This window comes from Bradysia coprophila (assembly GCF_014529535.1).
Source record: "Bradysia coprophila strain Holo2 chromosome X unlocalized genomic scaffold, BU_Bcop_v1 contig_39, whole genome shotgun sequence".
NCBI classification, from domain to species: domain Eukaryota; kingdom Metazoa; phylum Arthropoda; class Insecta; order Diptera; family Sciaridae; genus Bradysia; species Bradysia coprophila.
Genome location: NW_023503329.1, coordinates 3,595,817 through 3,623,174, shown reverse-complemented (window position 1 = coordinate 3,623,174; position 27,358 = coordinate 3,595,817). Strand labels below are relative to the sequence as shown.

Below are 27,358 nucleotides of genomic sequence, written 5' to 3'. Positions count from 1 at the left end.
TAAAATTATGATCGATAGAATGAGAAACATTAGTTGCGATGTCATGCAATGCCACATTCTGTATACTCACTTTGAGGCCTTGCAGCGCATCGTCCTCGAAATGGTAAACGTTACCATCGTTAAATCCGAGTGCTGCACAGGTGGCATCGATATCAGCCAGCAGAATTGACATTCTGTGTTCGATTTTGGTTTTGATGAAACTTGTTGCCTTTCACCGACACTACACGTTCAACGAGATGTTTAATGGACAGATTGATTTAGTATCGTGAAAATGTGAAACGACAACTCGTCAGCTCCGTGCCTTATTCACTTAAATCAATTTTTAAATCAAAATTTAACAATCAGCGTCGAATCGTTTTAAATAAATCACGAAACGAATTGTTATTGAGTAAATGTAAGACCGACATAAACAACACGAAATTATCAACTCAAAATTTTGACAGAAATATTCGCGCCAAACTAAAACGAAAGTCGGCCATCAGGCGTTTTTTATATTCGACTATATTTTCGTTACTGTGTGATTGTTATGCGGTTTATACCTGTTAGGCGTTTGTATGTACATTATTGTGCAAACTATTTACAAACTAGATGGCACAGAGTGAGGTCATCCTCTGGCGCAAACATAAAAAAATGTTAGGAAAGCAAAAACGACCACAAAAATAATTTCAGAATCGTTTTGAATAGGAATAGGAAAACAATTCAAGAAAATTGCTCATTGAGCTCTGATTAACATGACAATTTAAGAGATAAATCAAATACGATCCGTTTCACAAAACAGAATTAACTTCGATAGGTTTTTAATTCCCTTGACTGAAAGTCAGGGTCTTACACCAGAAAATACCGAAAAATGTGGTTAACAAAAAAGGCTCACTGTGACTGAAAATGTTCGAAAGTGTATGAAAAACGTTAAATGTGGGTAACAATTCTTAGTTGCAGACACGATAACTTGAGTAATTCTCAACCAATTTGGATGAATCTTTTTTTTTAAATGTGTGGAATTAAGATCCCAAGGCTAAGTTCGAAGGTGGGCTGTGTACATTGAAGGATCTGGAAGCTATCACAGAAAAACAGAATTTTCACTCAATCACTTAACCTCAATCAAAAAAGATTACTTTGATGAAATTTGATTTTGTTGCGTAGTGTGTGTAAATCGTATGTTCTCGATAGAGTTTATTAAAGAGCAAGTGGAAAGAACAATTTCATCAGTTGATGTCCAGCTTTGAACCGGTAAACATCTACGGCTAGCCAACTATCAAAGATAGTCAACTATCAAGTTGTTAGTCAACTATCAAATTTGATAGTCAACTATCAAATGTGATAGTCAACTATCAAGTAGGTAGTTTTTTATTTCCTTTACAACCATGCCTTACGCCAGAAAAATGCCTCTTTATGAAATGATGTTCTTTGCAGGCAAGATGAACTATTCTCAACTTATATCAGATTCTTTTTTTAAATTCTAGCATTCATTACTGATACGTCTAGCCAAAAAAATCAAAATTTTACGCTATGTGTTCTTTCGAAAAACTTAGATTTAGTTCCCAAACATTGCATTTCAGTCATCCTTATTTTTAAAAAAAATCGGCAACTGGCCATCCATCGCTGAGTTTAATTTTAATTTGGAAAATGGATCATTACTGTGACTGAAACAAGCTGGAATAAGTAGACTTTTGTATTAAATGCAATGAAATTGATTAAAAATATATCTGTCAGTAAACTGTCAGTCAAGGGATCTGACCCGCCCAAAAGGTGGGACCCAGTATTCAGTGGAAACAAAAAAATTGGCAGCAAAAATATTTACTAAAACTGATCAAAACAGATTTTTTTCTGGCAGCTCAAATATTCGATAATTTGCGTTACACGCACGGAATTTTGAAAACCGACACATTTTCTGTTTCTGCGTTTTACTTCAGTTTTTTATTTCTCCATATAAAAATACACGCAAAATTCAGAAAGGTCAGTAAATTATAAAACAGAAAATTTGTCGGCTTTCAAAATTCTATTTTATTCAAAAAAGCCTTGCAAATCTCACCTGTAGGAGATAACTTATTATCGAAATTGTCACTATCTTAAACGGGGTCTTGAACGTAATGGCAAACTAAACTGAATTCAAAAGCACTGACAACTGTATGTGGCGCTACACCTGTGGCAGTATTACAGGTGAGATTTTGAAGTCTTTTCGTCAGGGAGTATTTTGCTCAACAATGCAGCTGTACTTCACAATCCATTGACACAAATGACTATCTGTGTCATTTGTGCCTTCGGCTCGAATCAATCAATTTCACACCGTTTCTTTGTACTATTTTCTATTCTGTATATATACGTCAACGACGAACAGGTTAAATTTGATGTATTGTATATGTATCCATCCAATTCACCAGACATCCTCGTCAGTACGATAAACATGCACCAACTTAAATACACCAATGAAATAAACTTTTTTAGGAAATGTTCGACGAAGAAGCATGATAGTATACTATGATAAACCACCATATAACACCAAACGATCATCATAAACAATATAAAAGCAAACTCTTTACGTAACGCCTGATAGGTCTGAAAAAAGTTTTCCTATTATTAGGTATACTTTTGGGATTAGTAGAGTCAGAGTACGTTTGGTTGTAATTTTTTTTTGTGGAAAACTTTTTATTAAAATTTGATGGAAAGTGAAAATAAAATGAGAAAACTAACAATCTGATTAGTTAATGAAAGTTTGGTTTTTGTGAACAGATAAAAAAAACTCATATACAGCGGTACCACAAGTTGTGGTATTCACTCCGACTAACATGTGGCGTTTGCTTTATTATGTGGAAGAATCAATTTTCCATATTATCAATCAGTAGCATCATTTGCCGACAAACTCGTCGAAAACTATCACATGAATGTTACGGATCTGAGAAGTTAAAGTTATCACGAAGAAATAACATTGTTGGGCGTCATGATCATGAGCTATTCCTGTTTAAGCTTAGTATACAGTCAGTCGTGATACTAAATTTGACAGAAAAAGTTTGGCCTTTTTGTCACTTTTCTCGCAAGCAGTAAAAGTATGACAGATTGTCCAAACATTTTCTGTCAAAATTTTATTTCACGGCTGACTGTACACTTAGCTTTAAGTTGAATGAGTATTACATTCGTGCGAGCGAGGCAAATAGTTACGCTAAAGTCTTGAAATTGTATTCCGTCGTTCTTTACAGTCAGATGACAAAAATATACGTACATACAGATTTTCCGGCTCGTGCAGGGTCCTGATTCTAGTCCTTATTTAGTTTAGTCTAGTTTAGAAGAACGATCACACGAATGGGGAGAGTCTGCCCAAGTTGGACGTAACATGCTTTGGAATCAGAGATAATTTAAAATAAAAAACACAACCGAAACAGATCACTAAAATAAAAATAGTCAAAATGTTGCCAACTTATCAGAACATGGTTATGCGGTGGAATATATCGTCTATATGCCGCCGTGGATGTAAATACAGGATATAGAGATATCATATCCTATTTATTTTGCCGTATATAATAATTCAATTACAATTTATAAAAATGCAGAATATTTTATTCCTTCCTCCTTCCCTACTCCGTTGATGCGAAAATAGACAAAAAGTTAATCCCGAAATTTGATCGTCTTCTTATGCATATTATTTTTCCTCTATCATATTTTCTGTATTTGGATAATTTTTTTTTTCATATCTTCGTGAAGCTACGTTACGTATACGTATATGGGTGCCGTGTATGTCTGTGCTTACAGACTTCATCTTTAGTCCCTATAATATCTTTTATCGTCCTCTACATCAAACTCAATTTTTTTTGCTATCTTTTATTATTGGAATTCTTAGCGATTTTATATTTGTTATACATATTCCAGCCAGAAATATTCGCATTGAATGAAAATAACTTTAGTATAATATAGCGTCGATGTGGTGGCCCAATTTTTTTTTCTTTTCTTTTCGTTGCGCTCATACCTTCAATATGTCTAGGTTGGAATTGTATATGACTTAAGTTGTTGCGTAGAGAAGAATGAAGTAAGAGAATTTCTTAACTCGATAAATGTTATTACGTGATCAGAAAATATAATTTTTTTTCCTGGTGTATTATATATTGGTGTGTGTGTGTTGCTCATTTTTATTATTTACCTTCTGCTTCAGGATGGATATGCTTATGGCTTTTATATGAAAAAAGGTTAGGTATAAATATTACTTTTACGTGTTGTCAATTTTATTGAGTCTTTTTTATTACTGGGAATGATTTTGTAATTACATTTTATGACAAAATAAATTTAGCAATCGCCAAAACAAAAAACGGACATCAAACTCGAATAATTTCTGTTGGATTGGGAAACGCTTTAACGATAGAGTCTATTGACACAGAGAAAATTTCACTAGAATCTCGTCACATTCGATAGATTACGTTCGCAAACAATGTTGCAACATTGTCTATGTTTGAGCAAGAAATCTTTTGGAAAATAAATTTCCTGAATTTGCTGAAATTTTCTAAGATTTCCCGAAACTTTAAAAAAGACTTTCTGAAATTTGCTAAGATTTTCTGAAATTCACTACTATTTTGAAATATTTTTGACAAATTTTAGCAAATCTTTGCAAGTTTTTAGCAAAATTTTAAAACAAAATCTAGAAATTTATTTTTGTGCTTCATTTTTTAAGTTTTTCTTGTTTTTACGGGTTTTCTAAACTACTCTCGATTTTCCAAAATTTACTTTAGTTTTCATCATTTTCTCGAATAGTTTCCTTAAACATCAATAATGGTTTGTATCGTGTATTTTAATTAGAAGGGACACCTTTATTCCTTTAGTCTTAGAATTAATATTAAGAGGTATCGGAGCGTTTTTGAGTGATTTTTAGGGCGATTTTTAAATAGAGATATCATCAAAAATGAAAAATGAGGCACACAAATGTAGGCTACAATTTTAGCTAAGTATCGGTGTCTCTTAAAAATCATTTCACTCATAAATTCGACAGTACTTCCCCAACCCCATACACAATTAATTATCAATTACTTCTTTTGATCGATAAATGATTTTATGGAATCTTCTACTAAATTCGATTTAACATTTGAAGAGTTTGCTACGAACCCTTGGGTAACCCACTATTATGTCATTGTTTGCTACATATGACGTTAGTTATTGCTAGACATTAAATTTTGTTATCGTGCGTGAAATGTTCATTTTTTCCTGACTCCGGTAAACAGATTTCCTCCGGTAACTTTGCCGTTTTTTCGTTAATTAAATCGACGTAAAATAGACATTTTCAATCAAACTACATTTTATATTCGACATTTCATAGAAGAAGAAAAAAACAAAAAGGTGAAACATTGCATAAAAGAACCGGTAATTTTGACGCACGCTACTAAGCCTCCACTTTTGTATCGTTCTAACCTAAGAAAATAAAGATATTTCGGCTCCCAAAATATTCGGAATGGTCAAATCGATGGGAAAAACGTTGTTCCTCACTTATGATAAAAGGTTTTTTTTAGCAAATGAGAGGTTCCCAGCACGAGTCGAAGACGAGTCGAATAGTAAAGTAAAATTTTTGGTTCAGTTTAATATAAATGACAAAGCCAAAAAAGGGAAAAAGGACGAAGAGAACAACAGAGGAATAACGATCATTGAAGTGAAAACAAATGATTTCGTTAGATTTATTGATGATCATCCTTTAATAGCCCCATTTTATTTGCTTATGGAATAACCCCGAAACGATGCAATTGATTCAACGCAGCTACACTGGACTGGAGTCCAGCATTGTAGTCGAGGCCAACCTAAAAATCAATAGGAACATTACAACGTTTCCACGATTCAATGATTGAAATAAAAATTACGTCATTTTGTTCCCAATTCTGTCGCAGATCCTCGAACTCATCATTGCTATTTGGTCCGCCCACCATCGCTCCAGTACATTCAAAATGATTGTCTTCGTCGCTGTTGAAAAATGTCCATCCGCACGGTGCTGGTCGGGGAGGACATGAACTCACTCGGTGATGAGGATTTCTTGGTGAATTCTCGCCGAACCCGATGACATAACTTCGTCCTGTATCACCTAAAATGTAATGAAGTTGACTCACAGCCCAGGTACGATATTGAGTTGCGTTGGTTATATTCGGCCATTCAGCAAGATTTAAACAAGCAAAAGCTGCATTTGCCACAAATCGAAGTGGAGTCCATTCGTCCAAGAGTGTCAATCCTAGCGGTGTCTGTTCGAGGTTCATTACCGTTTCGCAGTACTCAATGCCCTTGTCACGGTATCGAGCTTCAGCACTTCCTGCTTCAGCGAGAACTTTGTTTCCGAGAATGAACACACCTGCAAACGAACAAAATAAACTTTGTTCTCAGGAGAACACGTTGAACAGGTTTTACCGGCATATTTGTTATCCCAAGAAAATTGAATTGGATTTTGCCCTTGGAAATCATCTTCGCACCACAATCTGTCCAAAATGGGTTTGTACTTTTGTGTGTCATTTGTTGCTCTTAAAAGCCACACAGCTCCCCATCCTAAAAAAAAGTTAGAATCGCAGAAATTGTTAGTGAAATATGAAACCACAACAGGAAGCCGATTACGCCGGCCGCACGAAACGGCCTCATAACAAACTCACCCAGATCGTCATTAAATCCAGTCGAACTAAAAACAAAATTATTTTCTAATCAACTCGCAAGATAAATTTTTCAAGTGGATCACGAAGTAGTCACGATAGATTCACTCACTTACTTGTAAAATTCAGCTGCTTCTGGAACACTTTCTGAGTAAATACCTCTAAAGTTAAATGCAAATTCGTATGCATCGATTGCATGCTGAAGAAGCGCAGCACCGAATGTAGCGTCCCTGCTATTGAAGATTAGATAGCCAGATGCGAAAGCAGCAGCGTATTCTGTAGTTGCGATAAGGGATACATAATTTGTCTAACTGGTCAAATCAGTAAACCAAACACTAATTGACATACCGGAAGCTATATCACTTCCCGGTGCAGTTTCATTAATCTCGAACGTTCGTCTTGGTCCATGTGGCCAATCTTCACATCTGTCCCAAAGAGTGTGATCTAGACTTCCATTTCCGATTTGGACGTACATTAGGTTGGGAGATGGATGCATACGCATAAGATATTCTAATGAACGACGAACCGTATCGAAGGCATTGTCAACAACTGTTTCATTGTAACCGTTCGCCCAGTCAAGAAGGCCCCAGTTCAGAATTGTCGTGAATGAAGCATACGGAAAGAGGAACTTGGTGAAGTCACCTGTGCACAGACCAGTAAACAAGTATCTGTATACCGATGTTGCATGTAAATATTGTTGACATATGGGTTACCTGCATGGAAATGGCCACCCGACAAATCACGGCCAACATCCTGACCATCGTGTAGGAAACAATCGGTTCTCCAGGGAATGTGATTATCGGCAATTCTACCTTGCCTTTGAATTTGGTAGAATGTGGTGGAAAGACGGATTACTTCAGTGTAGTTATAAAGCTGGCCATTACATGCGTAGATGCAAATCGACACCAAAACAATGGACAATAAAGATTTCATTTCGTTCAAACAGAACGTGTATACGCGTAGATAATAAACTGGCGAATTTCACGTGGGGGTTTCGATTACTTTGAATGACTTTACTACAGTTTTGCTTATTATATATTTCAACAACGATTAGATAGGAATCGATACGTAGTCAGACGCGATACGTAGACGCTCTTCACATTGAGATAAAGGTATAGGCTAGATGCATCAGTTACATAAACACCGAATCTGAATAGAGAAAATTGATTACGGATATTTTGATTAGAAGAAATGGAAATTTTTTATCTAACCACCGATAATGTTTGATAAAACGACAGGTATTTTTCGGCCAGCAATATTTTTCTCTCCTTTTGAAAAAGCTTCGTTATGACCACCGTAGCATGCAATAGAGACGCATTGGCTTGAACTAGGTGCCTATAACATTTTTCGTATGTGCGGTGATTACCGTTGTTTTCTCCACACAAGAGGCTATGAGAAAATGACGATTTGTTGAGGTTTTGTCTGATGACAATTCGGTGGTGAAAATGTCTATTTTCTTTCTTCCCTCTTTTTTTGACAGAAAAGAAAATAGAAATTTTCTTGACCGACCTATCACCTTTGGTTTTCTTTTGAAAAATCATGTAAAATATTGGTAATATAATTGTCAAAAAACGGTTAGTCACACATCGCAAACATGTAAAAGTTGTGTCCTCGCTGTTGCTGGAATTTCGCATTTTCTTCCCTCTGCAAAATAACTATTGCTCAAAAACGTGATGTAAATTCAAATTTTATTCAAAACGGTGAAATTTTCCTTCACTTGTTAACGGGTCAAATGATGGAAATGGCCGAAGCACTGTCAAAAGACAGTGCTATGCAATGGCTTTTTCCCAAACTATTACGTGCTGAAACATGTAAAGTAAATAACTGTTTAGCCTTCTCTGTTCTTTCATACATGTAAGAATTTCGTATTAAATTCTCAACCATCTGGCAGCTACCATAAAGACGAAACATCGAGGGGATGGATGTACGACGTACATACAACCCTCTTCGGGAATTAAACAATTTCTGAAAAAATTACCTTGCTTGACATCGCTTTAATCTTTCTTAATGTTGTACAAAGCCATTCATATTATGTACCATAATAGGATGTTGAATATACTGATCGAATTACACGAAGAGATTATGATGAAGATATTTTATATGGGTCAGCAGAAAAACCAAAGTAATTTCAACCAATTTCTTCCCATATAAGTGAATTTTTTTGAATGGAATTACTTGGTATAGCGCTCTCATATTATAGCATATAACATCGCGTTATGAGTACGTTATATTGTTCCACATGAGTATGACTAACATCGCAACCAATATCATATTCCCAGCAAAATGCAGGAACGTTTTTCGGTGGGATATTGAGATATAAATATAAAAGAGTAAATCTGTACGGTGGTAACGTTGACGTTCTTTTGCAAGCATCAGCAGTAATTTGCAGGCAAAAAAGATATGGGTTACTACACATGGAACGAGAGCGATATAATAAAATGCGGAATGTGATGTAATACTATGTACAGAATGTCTATTTTATGGTTATATCGATATACTCGTGTAGGGGTTGCAAAACCATAAAGAAATTCATCCCGAAAAATACATCAAAAATCATTTTATGGGAAGTGTAATACACAAAAAAGTAGTGCGAGGAAATAGTTGCTATTAAACTTTAAAATGAAAAATGCTCGGGAAATATGTAATCCAATGCTGTAATACCATTATATTGAATCGTCAAAATTTTTCTTCCACTTTTTCCCTTCATTTCTTTCGTTACACATTCGAATTCGATGATCTCGTTTTCTTATATAAGTTTCTATTCCTGGGAGCAAACTAGCAATGCTGTTCATCTGGTAGTGAAAGAGATACGGAGTTTATTTTCACTAGGATTGGAGCCTCTTTAATTTGACTTAGGCAACTAAACTATTTTCCTAGAACAACTCAACAGTGGTTAAGTCGCCTGCTCATCGAATAGTGGTTGAGTTTTTAGTGTGAGAGTTGTTGACCCGATTGTTACGAGTCAAAAAGAAAACCTAATCAATTTCACCATAATGTCAAATCAATGTCTCTTGGATTCCCAGCCTTTTGTTTCTAAGTAACATTCACTGCATACACTTCAACTGTTTTAGTTCTCAAGCGTTGTTTTTTGTATGATCTGAATATGATTGGTGTAGGTACTTCAGTCTATGGAATTCGATTTTACATGAGAAAATTGAAAACGTTCTTCTTTTAAACAGGAAATAAGGATGATTTATTGACACTTTTGTTCCCACATTCAAATTACCGGTGTTTTAAAATCCTTTCATAATAATATGCTGGAGGAAAGTGTCGGTTGTATCAGCTATTCCAACGGTTAAAACGGTTGCATATTTTTAGTGATTTGGCTTTGCGTTACTGAGTTGCGAAGTAGTGGTGTTTTGTGCACACAATGTGTTGCCAAACTAGCCTACCGCTCCTGGCAACCTGTGTAAAACAAAACCACTTCAATACATTCTAAAGCATATGTTTTACCACAGCCCTGCTTCTAGCATGGACATAGAAAATATTCGGAGGCTGATGAAATCACAGTAGGCACTGCGTTTCTGTTGACTTGCTTTTGTTGTATGAGTTAAAACATACAACACAAACCATCCTAAGCGGCAGCTCGTATCACTAAAGCCTCCAAATTTGACACTTGTCAATTCAGTGTTCATGCTAGTAGCGGTGCTGTGGTTTTACCCTTGCCACTAAGTAAAATTATGAAACTAAACCTCGAAACTCGAGGGCATTTGCTGACGTCTGACGACAATTTACATTTACCAATTTCGCGTTATTACTTTGCTTCAATGAGATACAAATTAATTTAAAATTTCGTTTAAGCTTATACCACCGTCAGTCAGGTATATAGTTACTGTTTCCGCAAGTTTTTAAAACATCAAATGACGGAAATATTTTAAAATTTAAATTTTTTTCTTGGAAGCGAGACAAATTTTACGAAAAGTTACGGCTGCGTTACGAGCCAAATTCATTTTATTGAATCCCATAAAAATGCATTACGAGTTAAAGTTTCGAGCTTCATAAAAAAAATGCAGAAATTTCTCGGAATAAATTAATTTCCATCGAGTGATTGCGTCACGGACAAAAAACAAAAAGATGAGAAAGAATGTGCACAAAGTAGAGCAAATTAACTAAGTCACATCTAAAATGTGTCGGTGGTTCTTTTAAGCTTTAAGCCATACTAATGACAGATTACATAGCGATATCACCTAATGAAATCAAAATTACGTTTTGAAAGCATTGACAACCATCCGTAGATTTGTGTAAGTTAACTCAATAAACTTACCTTTGCTTCACGAATTGTTTGAAGTTTCCATTATGATTCGTGTGTTTCGTCGAACCGCAGTCTAAAATTTACAGATCGATTAACAAACTTTAACTTTAATCGGATTATGTGACTCTAACTGAGCACATTCATAGTTTCAAATCCATGTCTCTTCACTTCAATAGACTATGGAATTAGGATTTACTCGTATCTGTGTTTGCTTTTTTGTTGTGCGAATAAAATCGATAAAGGTACTACATGCTGCTACGAAACCAGGTACAACAGTTGCGGGTGGGCGACCTTCCTTTCTTTTTATAAACGCCAAGCTTTTTTCAATGCTGAATTGTCAGAATCGCAATATGGCAGCCCTATGAAAGAAAGTATAAACTGTAATAGACAAGTACTTCGTACACTTTAAAAATGTGTTTCGGTTCGAAGAGATTTTGTCAGCTTTGATCTCGTTCACATTAAGGGATTCACACATTAAGATTTTGAAAATGGGGGATTAGGGCCTGACTCACAATCAAGTCAAAGTTCTCACGTACAATGTTCTCATGGGATCGCTCACAGGAGCACGTTTTGGTTACTCACGTTTTGGTTACTCAAGTCAAGTCCAATCAAGTTTGATCTCGTTCAAAGCTCTTCAACGCTATAAACAAAAGCCACTTAATTTTAATGCATCAAGCTTTTTCATCATGCAACATAAATTAGATTATATTAAAAGCAAGTGTGTTAATTACAGATTTTTCCCATTTTATTAAGCAAAATTTTGTATTCCGTTGGTGGCGCATAATAGCTTAACTTATGTTCTAGAAACTATTCAAATGTTCCGAGTGTTTCGAAAAACAAACGATAACACGCACACAGTAAAGTACCTGGATTTTTTATCATTACATTAAGAGGCATCGATGCTTCGCTGAAAAGCATGCATTTGGGCGTTTCTTAAATACTGGATTTTAATTTACATTTGATGATATCTTTCCGACAGAATTCATTTTCAAAAATATACTCCCGCAATAATGACCACGAATGTGTTAGCTTTCAACAGAAAATTGATTTGGTTGCAGCAGTTTGACCAGCTCTACGAAAACTGAGCAGCTTATGAAATTTTCGTTAAAATGGTCAAACGACTACAACCAAAACTACTTTTTATTAAAAGTTAACAGATTCGTGGTCGTTATTGTACACACCCCCCCTGAACAAAAATAAAGTTTTACCGAAATGCACCCAAAAATTTATTGCTGTTCTAAATAGAGGGACCCTAGAGGAGTTCAAAACGATGGTCCGTTAAGCTGGACCAGATGCTTCCCCAGCCCATACAATTTTTTCCTTAGTTGTATGGGTGTGGGGAAGCATCTGGTCCAGCTTAACGGACCATCGTTTTGAACTCCTCTAGGGTCCCTCTATTTAGAACAGCAATAAATTTTTGGGTGCATTTCGGTAAAACTTTATTTTTGTTCAGGGGGGGTGTGTGTAGTCGTACATTTTTCGAAAAGTTTTTTGATGAAAAGATATCATCAGAAATGAAATGACGCAAATTTAGGCTACTATTTTAGCCATACAAATATACATTACCGCCTAAATGTTGATAATAGTTACCTACAAGACTTAGTAAAAAAAAGTACAAATCACTTAAGAGGCACCGGTGTCGGGGAATCTCGCACACGCGATCATAGTATGCGTCCTTTTACGACATGTAACGAAAAGTCATGACTGTGCGAGATTCACCAGTTAGAGGTGAATCTCGCACACCATGAATTTGTGTGGTGTGCGAGATTACCCTACCCCGAGGCACCGGCACTTTGCTTAAAATCCTTCATTAGGTAGGATATCTTTCCACCAGAATCCTTTTTCAAAAATGTACGACCGCAATTCCGAACACGAATGTGTTAGCTTTCAACAGAAAATAGATTTGGTTGCAGCAGTTTGACCAGCTCTGAGAACAATGAGCAGTTTATGAAAATTTCGACTGCTCACTTTTCTCAGAGCTGGTCAAACGACTACAACCAAAACCAATTTTGATTTGAAGCTTACACATGCGTGGTCTGAATTGCGGTCGTACATTTTTCAAAAAGGATTCTGATGAAAAGATATCATCAAAAATGAAATACGAGGCACACAAATGTAGGCTACAATTTTAGCTAACTACCGTTGCCTCTTAACTCTCTTAGTTTAGTGCTGATGCTATTATGAATGATGAAGCTAGTGGAATGTTTCCATGGAGCAAGCTTTCATCAATGAAGTTTACTGAGGACGCCCATTTCAGCAATAGAAGGAGTTTGTGACACATCAGGGCCGAACTGGCTGCCAAAGGCCCCCTTCGGGCAATTTAACATAAACTCAGTTTTGTCATAGAAAAATGCAAAATGTCTTTCAGAAAACAACTGAATTGCCTGGTGAATAAATTTTTAGACGGATTCATACGTTTCTGTGGTGTTTAGACGAGGAATTATCAGAACATTGACATACTTTATGAATACCCCTTCAGGGTGAACAACCATTTCGGCTGACATTAATACACATCTTCGAAGTACTTTACTTTTGTATAAATATCGTTGCTAGTTCACTTTGAAATTTGCATGAAACATGTGCATTTGTGTTAGGTATTCTTATTTATATTATATAAAACATCTGTTGATGTTCTCACGCTCTGAAATGTAATTTTCAATAATTCCTCACCTCAACTTATTTCCATTTAAGCTCTAAGAGCAATAAAAGCAACTCTGCTAAAACGATAGATATATATAAATAAACACATTTTGACTATACAGAGCGAACACACACAGCACGTCTAATACTCCAACCATTGTATATAGTAAATAAATTTTAATAAATATTTATAAATTGTTTTTAATTAGAAAATCTTAATACACCTCAGAACCTATCACTTTGACATAAGCCTTTTCATATCACCAGAAAATGATATACTTGGCGTGGAACTCCCGCTTCAATTCCCATACCCCCCGCATATATTGTGTATAGTCTTTCTTATATTCCCTTTAAAATATATTGTTATAGAGGGGATCAACGATCTCTCTGAAGTGAAGATACATTATTGTATATTAAGATATTGTGCGACAGAACGGCAACGCTAATATAAATTCTAATTTAATCTTTTATATGTATACCAATTTTACGCCTTTTGATAACGTAAACAACAACATTGTTGTGTGTCCCGGCTTTCTTTGAGCACAGAGTGTACTGTAATGTCAGTACGTTGTAGAAACGTATATTGTGTTTGTTTGTGTAAGAATGAACGTGGAGGCGAACACGAATTTACAAGAAAACTTATTGATTGAACACGTAGTTTTTTAAATTAGCAAAATTATACCTTGCTTAAGATGTCGCCGAAAGTCAATGGATCGTGTCGACCATTGCCACTTTTCACACTTTTACCGACCATTATATTACCGACCGACACCGATTCATAACGATCATGAAATAGTTAGAAACAAATTTTTACTCAACATCTCACACAAATGAGTATGCCAATCGATAAAACTCCATAAAAGATGCAAACCTAGCAAAATCTGGCTCTTATTCTTCGAAAACAGCGGAGGTATCAACGTTTGGATGTGAATTCCCATACAAAAATTCAAAATATCGGATTCGACATACCACTAAACGCGTGGATAAAGGTCCACACAGAGTCCAAAATGCATTCCCTTTTGTCTCCGTTTGTCTCCCAGATTTCTCCCTCGTCTATGGAGCTTTTTATATTTGTAGCGTCTGGTACTTCTAGTGTATTTGTAGCGGCGGGTACTTCTAGTGTCTGCCGTGCTGGTCACTGTGCTAGCAGATAACTTTGGACCTTTATAGGAAGAACTACCAGCATTGGCAGCATGTTCTAGCGACTAAGATACTAAACGCTAATTGTATTGCTATTCTCGAGGGGAAAACTACTTCGAAAAACGCTGCTGGTTTCTTTTAAGCTGTATGTCAAGCTGACTTTGACCTTACGTGTATTTGTATAGTGACTTACCTGCTACCATGACTTTCTGATGTAGTTTCCCCTCTGCTATATTGGATAGTTGCAATGACAATATTAGTTCCCACCAACAGCTCTACGTCACAATTCTGTTGGTTTTTCTGTATCTTTACAATGATTTGCTGAACATAGCACTATTCCTAGCATTAACATAAAAAATATTCGGAGATTGAGAAGGTCACAGTACTGCCACACAATGCATAGAAACCCTAGTGTTCAAAAGATATGCCCGATTTCGTGAGAGAATTTCATACAATCTCTCAAAATCTTGCATTTATTTTGCACTAAAGTTATAAGCGATACCTCTTAACGCTAGAGCCCCCAATTTCGACGATTGTTGATTCATTGCTTGGAGCAGTGCTATGAGAAAACCCATTACTTCTATAACGAGTATACTTCTACTAATATAAACCTAAAATGTTTCCAAAGCTGAAATTTTAAACAAAAAGGCAACATTTATTATTCCGACACAGCAAAAGAAATTGAATTCGTCGTCTTAAGATGTCAGAATTTCAAAGTTGAAGAAAAGAAGGAAATTTATATGTGGCAGTCGTTAAAAACAACATTTATTTACTTGGTCTTCGCTCTCATTTACTGATACACTGTGCTCTACACAATAACGTCCAACGAAGCCGCAGTTAATTATTTTCGGCTTAACGACACCAACAACTAAAAAATCTTGCTTTCCGCTTTTCCTTTTGCCCATCTCGTCGTTTACATTATTGGAACATTGTATATATACGCTACTACTTAATATCATAAGTCCTCCCTAATGATGCAATTTATTTACTTTTTTATATGATTTTTTTTAGATGAGGGGGGACAGCACGAAAAAGGAATGGAGCTAATTCTATTTGTACATAAGGACGATACACAAAAACGCCGCGCAAAGAAAGTGTTATGTGCCGGCTAATGAACTAGAAAATCTTTATTGCTATTTGGTTCATTACAAACAATTAAGACCGTAATGCATACCCTCCCATAATACAAATTCGAAATGCGATGGGAGGAATAGAATTAAATCTTACTTTTATTGTGTGCTTGTTCGATAAACTGATTATTCATTTATGCCGATACACAGACACACAGAATTGTTTGTTTATTTACTTAATATAATGGGTAAATCTTTCACCGATGGCAATTGAATCGCCAGTTAACGAGTCCGTCACTCATTTTTAATCTCTACACTCAACCTCTTCTACACCATTCGTTTTAACATGCATTACCACATTAAGAGGGCAGACTAGGTGTGAAGTAGGCTATATATTGAAAAATTGGTTTTAAAATTAATGTAGACCATTTAATGAAAATCTGTTCCAGCAATTAGATGAGCAATATGTTTATCTATCTCTAAAAAATGAAAAACGATTTACAATAAGCAACAGTTGGAAGAAAACCGATTTCCAAAATATGAACGTCGCTTAAAGTTAGGCTATGCAATATTTTTTTGGAAATCGGTTTTCTTCCAACTGTTGCTTATTGTAAATCGTTTTTCATTTTTTAGAGATAGATAAACATATTGCTCATCTAATTGCTGGAACAGATTTTCATTATATGGTCTACATTAATTTTAAAACCAATTTTTCAATATATAGCCTACTTCGCACCTAGTCTGCCCTCTTAAATAGCTAAAGCTTGCCGCTTGCTTCTATCGTCGCTTTCAATAACAGTTGACATAGTTACCTGTTAACCGATTTTGAACAGCGCATTCCAGGAAATATTGAAATTTTAATGGCATTCGCAATTTGCCAATCGCAAAGTCGATTTAACACATGCTTTGAACGTGTAAGTTGTTAAGGTGAAACTCAAGAACTCTAGTACTGTGTGTCACTTAATCCTAAGTCGCCGACTGTTTAAAAAGAGAGCTTTGAAAACTACTTTTATATTATCTTTATTATCAAGCCGAAAAGCGCTGTTGTCTGAATTATCCTGAACCAGCACTGCTGATAGCAACGTCTGGAATAGATAAAGCGATGATGTTTAAACGCAACGCAGAATCGCAGAAAACTGGCAATTCGAAAGCGAAAGTCATAATGAACATCGACGGGGACAGACCGAAGCTAGGCTCGATGTTAAACCGACGAAATCATAAGAAAAATCGTACTCGGCAGGTGGAAAACTAAGAGCTTCAAGAGCTTTATGAACAACAGCATCAAAAGGAAACTGTTCGATATTATGTGGGTTGCCAGTACTGACCTGACATACGCTACCGCAACGTCATGATACAAAGACATCTCAGCGAACAAATGGGTTGAGCGCGACAAATAGTACATTACGTACATACTAGAAAACTTGTTTTTGTGGCAAGTGTAAGGACTACGAGCTGAAGGCAAAACGCAAGAGAAACAGTAACTTACAAGCAGGTACGTAAGTTTTTTTCATGCAATTTTTGATTTTTTTTCTCGAGTTTTCGGCCCTTTGCATGAAAACTCACATGTGTACCTGCTTTGGACGATTGATTTTAGCCACTTTCGCTTGTAAGCCTCACTTCGTTCGGCCTAAAACTCGCGAAATTGCTTAACACATTCAAAATAATTGCGGCTTGCCAGCTTTTGGCACCCTGGACTTTAATTAAATAGTCGTGGAATGCCTCAAAATCAATTTCTAAAAATCTAGAATTCAGTTTTGGATTTTTAGAAATTTATTTTGAGGCATTCCTCGACTATTTAATTAAAGTCCAGGGTGCCAAAAGTTGGCAAGCCGCAATTATTTTGAATGTGTTAAAATCAATCGAGTAAATCAGGTACACAAATGACTATTTTTACCTCGGACATAATGTAAGTACATGTAACAAAGTGCACTTTACCACAAGCTAGAATGTCAAAGACGAAGATAATGACGAACATCGACGATAATATGGAGATCAAAGTTGGAGACACCGTCATCGAAAGAGTCGACAGTTTACGTATACCTTGGTCATAAACTGACGTTGGGTCTCGACAATCAAACGGCCGAAGTGAAACGTAGAATTGGACTTGGATGGGCAGCATTCGGAAAACTTAAGTTGATATTCAAAAGCAAGATGAACAATAGCCTGAAACTGAAAGTGTTTGATTCATGTGTCCTCCCAGTACTAACATATGAGGCAGAAACGTTGACTTTAACTAAAGCATCCGAAAATAAACTGAGAGATAAATATACAAATCAGTGGATTTGTCAACAAACGAAAGTCGTTGACGTAATGGAAAGGGTAGCATATCTGAAGTGAAATTGGGCTGGACACATTACACGGATGACGGACGAACGTTGGACCAAAACCATCATGAACTGGAGACCGCCTACACGACCTATGGGCAGACCGCCAGAACGACGGACGAACAGCATCAAGCGGACAGCAAACACAAACTGGCAACAAGTGGCAATGGATCGAACGAAGTGGAAGGAGCTAGGGGAGGCCTACATCCAGCAGTGGATATTATAAAGGCTGAAAAAGAAGAAGAAGAAGAAGAAGAATGTAAAGATTTTTTGTATATTTGGTCAAGAGTAGTATGATTAAAAATACTGCCTCTACTACAGCGAGCCAAGATGTAAGAAAGCTATAAGCTAGTTAAAAATTCAAACAGAATCGATATAAATGCGACTTGTTAGTACCACACTATTGAATATTGCATGCACACCCCATTATATTTTACAACAATGTGCACACAATGGGAATAATTGACTATATACAAATATTCGGATAATCGAAATGCTATACCAATAGGCATTATAGGCTAAACCGAAATTACCATTTCAATGAATCTCGATTATACTTATTAGTCTTGTAAATTCACGTTCATCAGCTCCAATATCGTATATATGTATAGATAACATACGCATAAGTATACCGTTATCATCTCTGATTCGATCCTTGCTTCATCATTTTATATCCAACACATGCTCCTCTCACCTTAACTTCATGTTTTTGGTAGGACAGATCGACGCAGAGATAAATAATAAAATATAACACACATGTGTTGTGGAACAGACCGCAGCCATGTATGCACAAGTTTTCCCACATCGACCCCCGCTACCGTATTATGCATAATTAATAACATCAACAGCACATATAATACATTGGGCTTAAAGGTGAATTTCCAAAGAGGCTTATTAACCAAATGTGTCTGACTCTGGATGCCATGCCATAGAACTGTGATGTGTGTAGTGTGTAGTATGCTAGTACTTTTTTATTTTTGGTAGAAAGGTGGTGTGTGTATGTGTGTGTGTGTGCTTTCGTAAAGCATTTTCAGGGAATATATATATGTTCGGAGTATAAATGACCACTCGAAAAGTATAAATAAGGCAGTTGTTAGCAATAAACAATGATAATTTGGATTTCGGTGTTCTCGTGCATATCGTTTGGTATAATATGTTATATGCGGAAAGAATAATGACCCATTTCAAAAGGTGTTGTTATCTGGCATATATTCGGTGTACGACGACTATTCTGTGCGGATACTTGCGGATAATTTGAGGTTAAATTTCAGAGTTGTTGGATTCGAGTAATCTGCCGAGAAAAGAGTCCATTATGTAGTCCGCTCTTTTTTTGTGCATAAATGGATTTAAATTCCTGTAAAACATGAGATTATATCTACACTTATCGTGTAGACGATGTGGTATATCAAACAAATGAATTTTTCAGACCGCTAAAAATGTCATTTTCATGTCAGTTTTTGTCTGTCTAGACAAATAAAAACGTACAATACATGATTTGTCTAGACGGATGAAGAAGATGATCCTTATAAATAAAATACCGTTCGCATACAGCCTAAAGTACAAAAGGTTTGTTGCAAAGGCATCGATAATCTTTAAAAGAGACGTCCACAAAATGTCCATGAATAGCACGAATTTATTGCATTGATGAAAATTTTCTACGCTATATACAGTAAGGTAGGTAGCGTCAATACCTCAATACAGATGCGTGGATGATGCTCAACTTTTGATGATAAAAGACAGCAGATATTGGAATTCAAGAAAATTACCCTATCGTTTTTGTGATGATTGTCGTATGTAAAATCATCAGACGTAGTCTGCTACCGTGCATCTAAAATGATGGTCTGACAGTATACAATTTTGAAAATTTCAACCCTAACGAAACGGCTAGTCCTATGAGACAAGTATGACGATAATAAGCGATATTTGTCACTGGTGATGATACAGATGATAAAAATATTGAAGTAATAGATTGTAAATCAAACACAAGGAGTAAAGAAGTAATAGATTTAATTGCAATTTGACGATACGCATGCTATTTATAAAACGTTCCACATTTGACATTTATGCCGATAGCGTGCTACATCGAGACTCGAGTCGTCTGTGCATATACGTAAATGTTGAAGAGTTGGAGCGCTGAAGAATAGATTTGGATAAAATAAATTACGTATCTCAAAATTGCAGCAGCAATACAGTATCAAATCTGAGACGATCGACATATGTATAGTTGCCTTTGGGCTTCCACCAAACGACTATCGACGAAAGATCCTTGATATCGAATAACATTCAGCCAAGGCGAAAGTGCAGCCTTGTGTTCTTTATGTATGACGTCATGCGAATCGAATTGATGCTCCTGATATATTGGAGATGTTTAAACGCCATCTTTGCGAGCCAGTCAACTCCTACGGTTTACGAGTTGTTAACAGAGAAACGAGCCTGCAGACATTTAACTTTACAGATGTATGTCTTTACTGTCATTAATTTTAACTGATACCTTTGTCGTAAACTTATTGACATAGACTTACCAAACATAAGTCCATTACGATTTTTTCTTTCATCAACTGGAAAATATTAAAAGATCCAACCGAACGGTCCATTAAAATTATAAAAGAAAAATCATTTTTGTTATTCACAAAGACTGGACAGGTTCATGAGGTAATATTGACATCAACCCTAGTGACTCTAACATATAAATTTCCCATCTATTCGAACGATATCAAAATCGTTTTATGATGTCTCAATCATACTTCCTGTAAATGTTGTCATGATGTGGGTGTTTTGTGAGTGAGTATGGCTTTTTTATATTGCTTTAATATCACAGAATATCACTAGAGATGATCTTGAGTCCCGGTACACACGTATGTCATACATATAAGAAATATGAATAAGTAAGGAAACATTGGCAAGGAAAAACAGCAAACGCGGTCGTACAATTGAATTTATCATTCGTATTCGAAAATTTAAGCGAGACACAAATACTGTATTGGTCGTATTGGTAGAAGTACTGCCTAAACAATGTGCATATTACCGCAACGGATCCTAGAGCAAAAATGGCAGCGATGAACTGAGCTTTCAAATATTTACCGTTATTATCCATGTTGAAGTAGTTTTTTGTTAGATTTAAGTGTCCATTCCACTCAACAAAAAGTACTCCGTGAGAGAGCCGTTAGAGAGTAAACTGTCAAATAAACAAAGAAAAAATTCAATTTTGTCTCTCACACGGAGTACTTTTTTGGTAAGAGGAAACTAGACATTACAGAGCTTTTGTTAACTTTGACGAAGTTTGAAAGTAAGATAACTTATCTGGGTCCGTGCTATCAAAAACTGATCTTGGTTCGCTTATGGGAATTTACATGCAAAAAATTTGATAGCACGAAGTTTGATTCGATGTATCTAGTTTCGTGCTATGACTTTTGTATGGTAGCACGAAGTAAGATTCATACAAAAGCACGAACCGCGATCAGCATAGCACGAAGCTGAATCATCGATAAAATATAAGTTGCTCTTAATTATTAATTCTTTTTCATGAAATTATTGATTTAATCGTTAATTCATTAAACATACTTCAAGTTGACACTCAGTCTAAGCCAATTCCAACAACACTTTCCACGTTATCAATGCTCAAACTCAAAATGTTGTGAAATAGCACGAACTACGATAAATTACCTTACTAATATCTACTCCGAATCGTTCACGTGTTAATCGGTCATTTGAAAAATGTTTTTTTATTATTTTATGTTCAATATTTATGGGTATCGCTTAAAATTCGACTATAAAACTCAGACTTGCAGTTGAAAATCCTTTTCCTGAAAATCAGATAGTAAATGCCATAGTTTATGATGTAATGAAGCATTTATCAACGAGTGGCACGTAAAAATTCGTATTTTTTTTAAGTCGTTTGAGTTTTGGTAAAAAATAATTTGTTGCCAAATCACTTGTTTGAGATAAGTCTCTGCATAGAAACGGCGCCAATTTAAATAAAACAAACGACAATAGAAAGTCCCACATACTTCGCTCGCTTTTTTTATATGTAAACGTGTGTGTGTGTCTTCCAAATCTTCTCTATGAATTATGAATGAAAATCAGTTAAATTTATTTATCAATAAAAAAGACCGGAGTTGTCATACATGGGATATGCAATATGAAAAGGAGCAGAAATGTTCCGTCATATAACAACATTCAGTTCGTGATAAAATTGTGAAATGTTGTTTTAACATGAACGCTTTTTCCTCTCTAGCTTCGCTTTACTTTTTGTGTTTTCATATATTTTTGCAACAAAACTGGGGATGTTTCAATATTTTCATAACAGACGTGCTATTCTTTCGGAAAAATATTCATATTGTCTTGGGTGTTCCTTGGGGGTTATTCGGTTGGAGGGATGAGTCAAATAACACTGTAACTTCGTAACTACTTATGTAGAAGAAATGAATTTGTTTTCAAGTGGATTTTATATTTTAACATTGCCAAATCAAACATTTTACCGTTTTTTTTTTCTCTGTACATTCGTCTTGTACAACATCTGACATTCTCAACGGATACATTTATTGTGTGTACATTATACCTAGGTACATACGTAAATACAACATACGTAACACACATGGATAAAGCAAAATGTGTCTATTATGGCTGTATTTTTCGGTACGTATGTGAAGTGTGAACAAGAAGTATTTTGTTGTTCCGTTAACAAAACACAGCTCGATCTCTGCTAAAATCGAAAATACAACTGGAAGACAAATTATTTAAAATGTGTCTGTGGTTAGTTTAAGGCGCCTCAACACAGAGGTTATCTGTCTGTCTATTTTTATTGTAAGGAATTATTTATTGACGCATCAAGGAGAAAGTGAGTTTTTTGGCGAGTGTTCAGTGTTGCAACCCGAGCTACATGCAACCTCAGCAAAAAAAAATCATTTTCACATTCAATCACTTTCGGAATATTTCTCGTAATTTAGGCTCTCAGCATGAAAAGTTGTATACGGATCTGTTGTCGACGGTTGATTTTAGGCACGGCATGGATGATATTTGCACATATGATTGCATGTCTTCACAATGTGATGCTAGGATCTTAAAAACACTTTCAAACCACCAACCACTTTTATATGTTATAGATATCAATGCGTATGTTAAAACTCATAAAGTATAGAGATTTTTTTTATCTAATAGCAATATTGTAAACAAAAAAAAGTAGTATGCTGCGCGGGAAAGTTAACGTATTTATATGGACTCAAAAGATTTATTACTCAACATAATTCCTCTCGAAAAGAAGAAAGCCAGATCAAAGATTCTTTGTTGTTTTTTACTCACTCACCGGCCGTACTTCCGTTTTCAGGGATATTTCCAACGAGATTTTCTATAAAGTAGGTCATATCGTTTTTCATGTACAAGTCTAGTGAATCATAAATGAAATGAACTTTTACATCGTTTCATCACCCGATACGTGCGGGTCTAGTGGTGAAGCGACCGCTACCCTGGTATATATATATATATATATATATATATATATATATATATATATATATATATATATATATATATATATATATATATATATATATATATATATATATATATATATATATGCCAACAAACACACATATCAGTACTTATGTACATTCGAAGTATGTAAACTCAAATGTTCGCACTTAAATGTATGAACGTCTGGTTCTCTATTGAAATACCTAGATTAGGTCAGTTCAGATTTCGGGGAATGTGGGACATTGGGCTAATAAGATGTTTTTCTGGTCTGGAAGGCTAAAATATTGGACTCGTATTTTTTTTTAGAATTTTAAAAAATATTTTAGGCATAGGGAGCGAGTCATTTGTACAAATGTAGCGTTGATCATATCAACAATATTTCAGAAAAGCAGAGATGCAACTCTTCCATCATCCGACGACCAAAGTTTGGTCATCAAACAAACATCAGTGCCAATTTCCAGTTTTCGATAGGAATTCGTTAGGGTGCCTACCATCTAAAGATGACAAATGCTCCCTAAGGATATGAGACAGGTGTATTTACGGTCATAAGAACAGTGGTTTGTAATCGCCTTAAGGCCCGTCATAGGAATGACAGGACAGTTTCCCGAAAATGTATGGAAAATTTTATCACAAAAATTCGCCGAAAAAATTCAAAGAAACTCACCTCTTATGCTTTCCATTGTACAGTCGTTAAAGTTCTTAAAATGTTTGATTTGAGTAAATTTAGTTTATTCTTCTGTCACATCTTTTTGTCATTTCCCTATGACGGGCCCTAATTCCGAACTTGTAAGTTGAAGAAGTTCGTTACTCCAGGATCTCGACAAAAAATGGAACATTATTTTTTCAGTCCGGGTGTAACTTCTAGCTTATTTTTTCTTTTTCTCTTTTATACTGATGGTTACTGGTTACCATGGTACCACTACGCTTTGAAACTATCCTCCCCATTAATTAAACGAACCCATCATCGCATAAAATGTAAACCAATTTTAAAAGTAGAAAAATAAATCAACTCATTGCAATAATTCATGATTTCATTGGATTTTTAAAAACAAATCGAATCCTCTCTAAAACAACAACCAATTCATTCGAAATATCTACCCTAGACTCGCTTTTGGAATTAAATAAATAAAAAAAAAACAAAAACAGAAAAAAAATAAAATTTTGCGTATAATACTTTTCATTCAATCCAATTTCGCCATTACAGAAGCAAATGTTTTGTACATTCAGACATCAGCGACAAAAATTTTCTGTGTTGGTTAACTGAAATGACAATCCTATGATGGTATTATTGTTCTTCATCGAGAGTATAAATGAAATTTATGTCCGATGGGGATTCGCATTTGATATGTGTACAAGGTTAAACATAAAAAAAAAATTGTGCCATTCAGCGTCAACGATTTTCAATGTTTTTATTTTTCTGTTTTTGTTTTATTTTAATTTTTTTTTAAATGTATGTGTGCAATGAACCATACACAGACTCTGTTAGTGCTGCATAGAAAAAAAGCTTTGTCGCTAGGCTTTTTTGTTGTTTATGTACAGACGTTTGGAGTGATGTTTTGCGCTAACAAGATTAGGGTCGATTTTTGAGTAAGTTATGTTCATTTTGCTCCCTTTCTTTGCTTAAATTAAATATATTCCAAATTTTGATGGAAGCATTTCTTCATTCGGGAATGCTTCATCACAATTGGAAATACAATAAAGGGGTTTCGCTTTAAAAGTTTATCGGTTTATGTGGATGTATTTATTAAAATGGAAATGATCGATTTTCAACCAGTTTATTTTGGAAAACTCAAATTACGTAGAGAAATGTAAACAATTTTCAGCAAATAAGTGAAAATTATTTACTGAAAATTATGCTCTTATTTAAACGTGATGTTAACAGTTTCTGATGTTTGTATTGGATATAGATTGGTGATTACCGAATTCCGTGAGGAAGAAATAAGTTGAAAAATAGACCGAGGCCCACATGCATATAATCAACCACTTACCCAATCACCGTGGGGTTGCACAAAGCTTAAATAGAGTCGCGATACCACCTCTGATTTTTCTTCATGTGCCGTGCGGGACCAACGAGTCAATTTGAATACAGATTGTTATCGCGACGGATAGATGTACTAATTCTAAGCTAATTCGTGTTAAAATAGTTTCCCTCGACAACCTGACCAAGTAGCCACAGCCAGCTAAAGTCGAAATTTCGACATTTTTAAATCGTGATATGTCCAAGTTGAAGAAAGTTTAAAACTCTTTGAATGGCGATATTGATAGAGGATTCCATGCCCTCTTAACCACCGAAAAAAGGATTTTACAAAATTTGTCTGAATTGTACAATAATTGACTCATCTTGGACTCATCTGTAATACCCAGGTTGAGCCTGTCTGCAACAAAAAATAATACCTGACTTCGACATTTTCTTTGCAGCAAGGTCACTCTACGACAAAATTTTCAATTTATTATCTATCTTCAAGTGCCCGTTCCTTTAGGATGAGTGGAATTGTTATCCATTCTTCATAAATCAGTGATTTAAGTTATTTGAAGCAGACTCGAGTCCCTCAATAAGGACTCTATTTAAGTTTTGTTCAACCCCACCGTGCAATACGAAAAATATCGGTTCGTTGAATTTTATTTTTCGACCCTAGAACGGCCACCCATTTTGACACCAATTTACACTTTCAACGATGTCTGCCTATCCTTGTGAGGCCACTTCTAATGCTGGATACACCCACTAACAATATGAAACAAGTTTCAAATCGAGGCCTTATGTAGGCTTGATCTTGATATGCATGTGGACTCCAGGTCTATAATCTACATGTCGTCAGAAAATTTCACTAGTTTTACCACACTCTCTCAAATAGGAAGGAACGGAGTATTTCACATTATTTGCGACTGTATAGTGACATTTACAAGAATGGTTGAAACACGTTTTAGAGAGCGTGTTGTATAAACATTGCATCCGGCGTACATCGCGAAGATTTTGTAAAAATTTCACAGACAGCATTAATCGAGAAAAAGATTTTTTTTTATTGCACTAAAGTAAGGAACGATGTCACAAAGTGATATAACAAAAGCAATTTCCTTTTTCATTTTGAGCCAAATTAAGCCAAAATCAAAGCTGTAAAATTGAAAATCAATCGACGTTTAACATTGAAACAATAAAAACTTTTGTTCCTTCCACTGTCTCTCTTTCTCCAGCTTTGTATGGGAGTTTCAATTTTTTTTTTAAATTTATTTATTGGATTTCTGTAACTAGCCATTTTATGGAATTTAAACTTCCCATATTTGCATTTCGTTCGATTAAATCCTTTAAATTCCCAAACAAAAAGAATCGTTTCCATTTCTATGACTTTAAACTTCAAATCCTTATTATTACAACCCGGAGTCTTTTCTGCCGTTTTCTAATAATAATAAAAGGCAATCCTACCATATCAAATTAGCTATACAGCAAATTGTCTTTAGCTATACATCGCTCCCGTTCCGAAAAATTCCACCCCATCTATTATATGCTGTCGGTGATTTGTGTGTGTAATTTGGGTCGTCTATGTGTCGTTTTCCGTATATATATTCCATATTATATTGTGTAGCAGCCAAAGCGATCAAAATGAGATTTACAACCCACCCTCTTGAGAACCCATTTGTCCTTATACTAAATAGTGATCCTTGACTGACAGAGCCTACATTCTGTTTCTGTTTGCATTATATGAAGTTGAATGTTCCGTTTTCGATGTGGCGGTGCTGCGTGTGTTATACATTTCGCTCTTGTAACATCGTGTGGAATGAGACTTTGAATACAAGGGATGAACACTCTCGGATTTTGGGATATGTGTTATGCTGACTTCGGGATAGAAATGTTGAAATTTCGATTATCTGCCTTGTTGG

The 27,358-nt window shown here is 35.4% G+C and overlaps 2 protein-coding genes across 2 annotated transcripts in view; both read right to left on the bottom strand.

The window, feature by feature from the left end:
- Positions 1–447, bottom strand: part of LOC119069857 (protein timeless homolog) — a 241,190-nt gene extending 240,743 nt beyond the window's left edge. Inside the window, exon 1 of the mRNA XM_037174032.1 lies at positions 71–447. Coding sequence (XP_037029927.1) covers positions 71–172 — 102 coding nt within the window. The 5' untranslated portion in view covers positions 173–447. The remainder of the gene's footprint in view (positions 1–70) is intronic.
- Positions 448–5,612: 5,165 nt separating this feature from the next.
- Positions 5,613–7,745, bottom strand: LOC119069859 (endoglucanase A-like). Its single transcript, XM_037174035.1, has 7 exons — positions 7,304–7,745; positions 6,939–7,232; positions 6,707–6,866; positions 6,594–6,619; positions 6,358–6,492; positions 5,823–6,301; positions 5,613–5,762 (listed from the first exon to the last, which is right to left on the bottom strand). The coding sequence occupies exons 1-7, from the start codon at positions 7,521–7,523 to the stop codon at positions 5,682–5,684; spliced, it is 1,395 nt and encodes a 464-aa protein (XP_037029930.1). The 5' UTR covers positions 7,524–7,745; the 3' UTR covers positions 5,613–5,681.
- Positions 7,746–27,358: the final 19,613 nt, after the last annotated feature.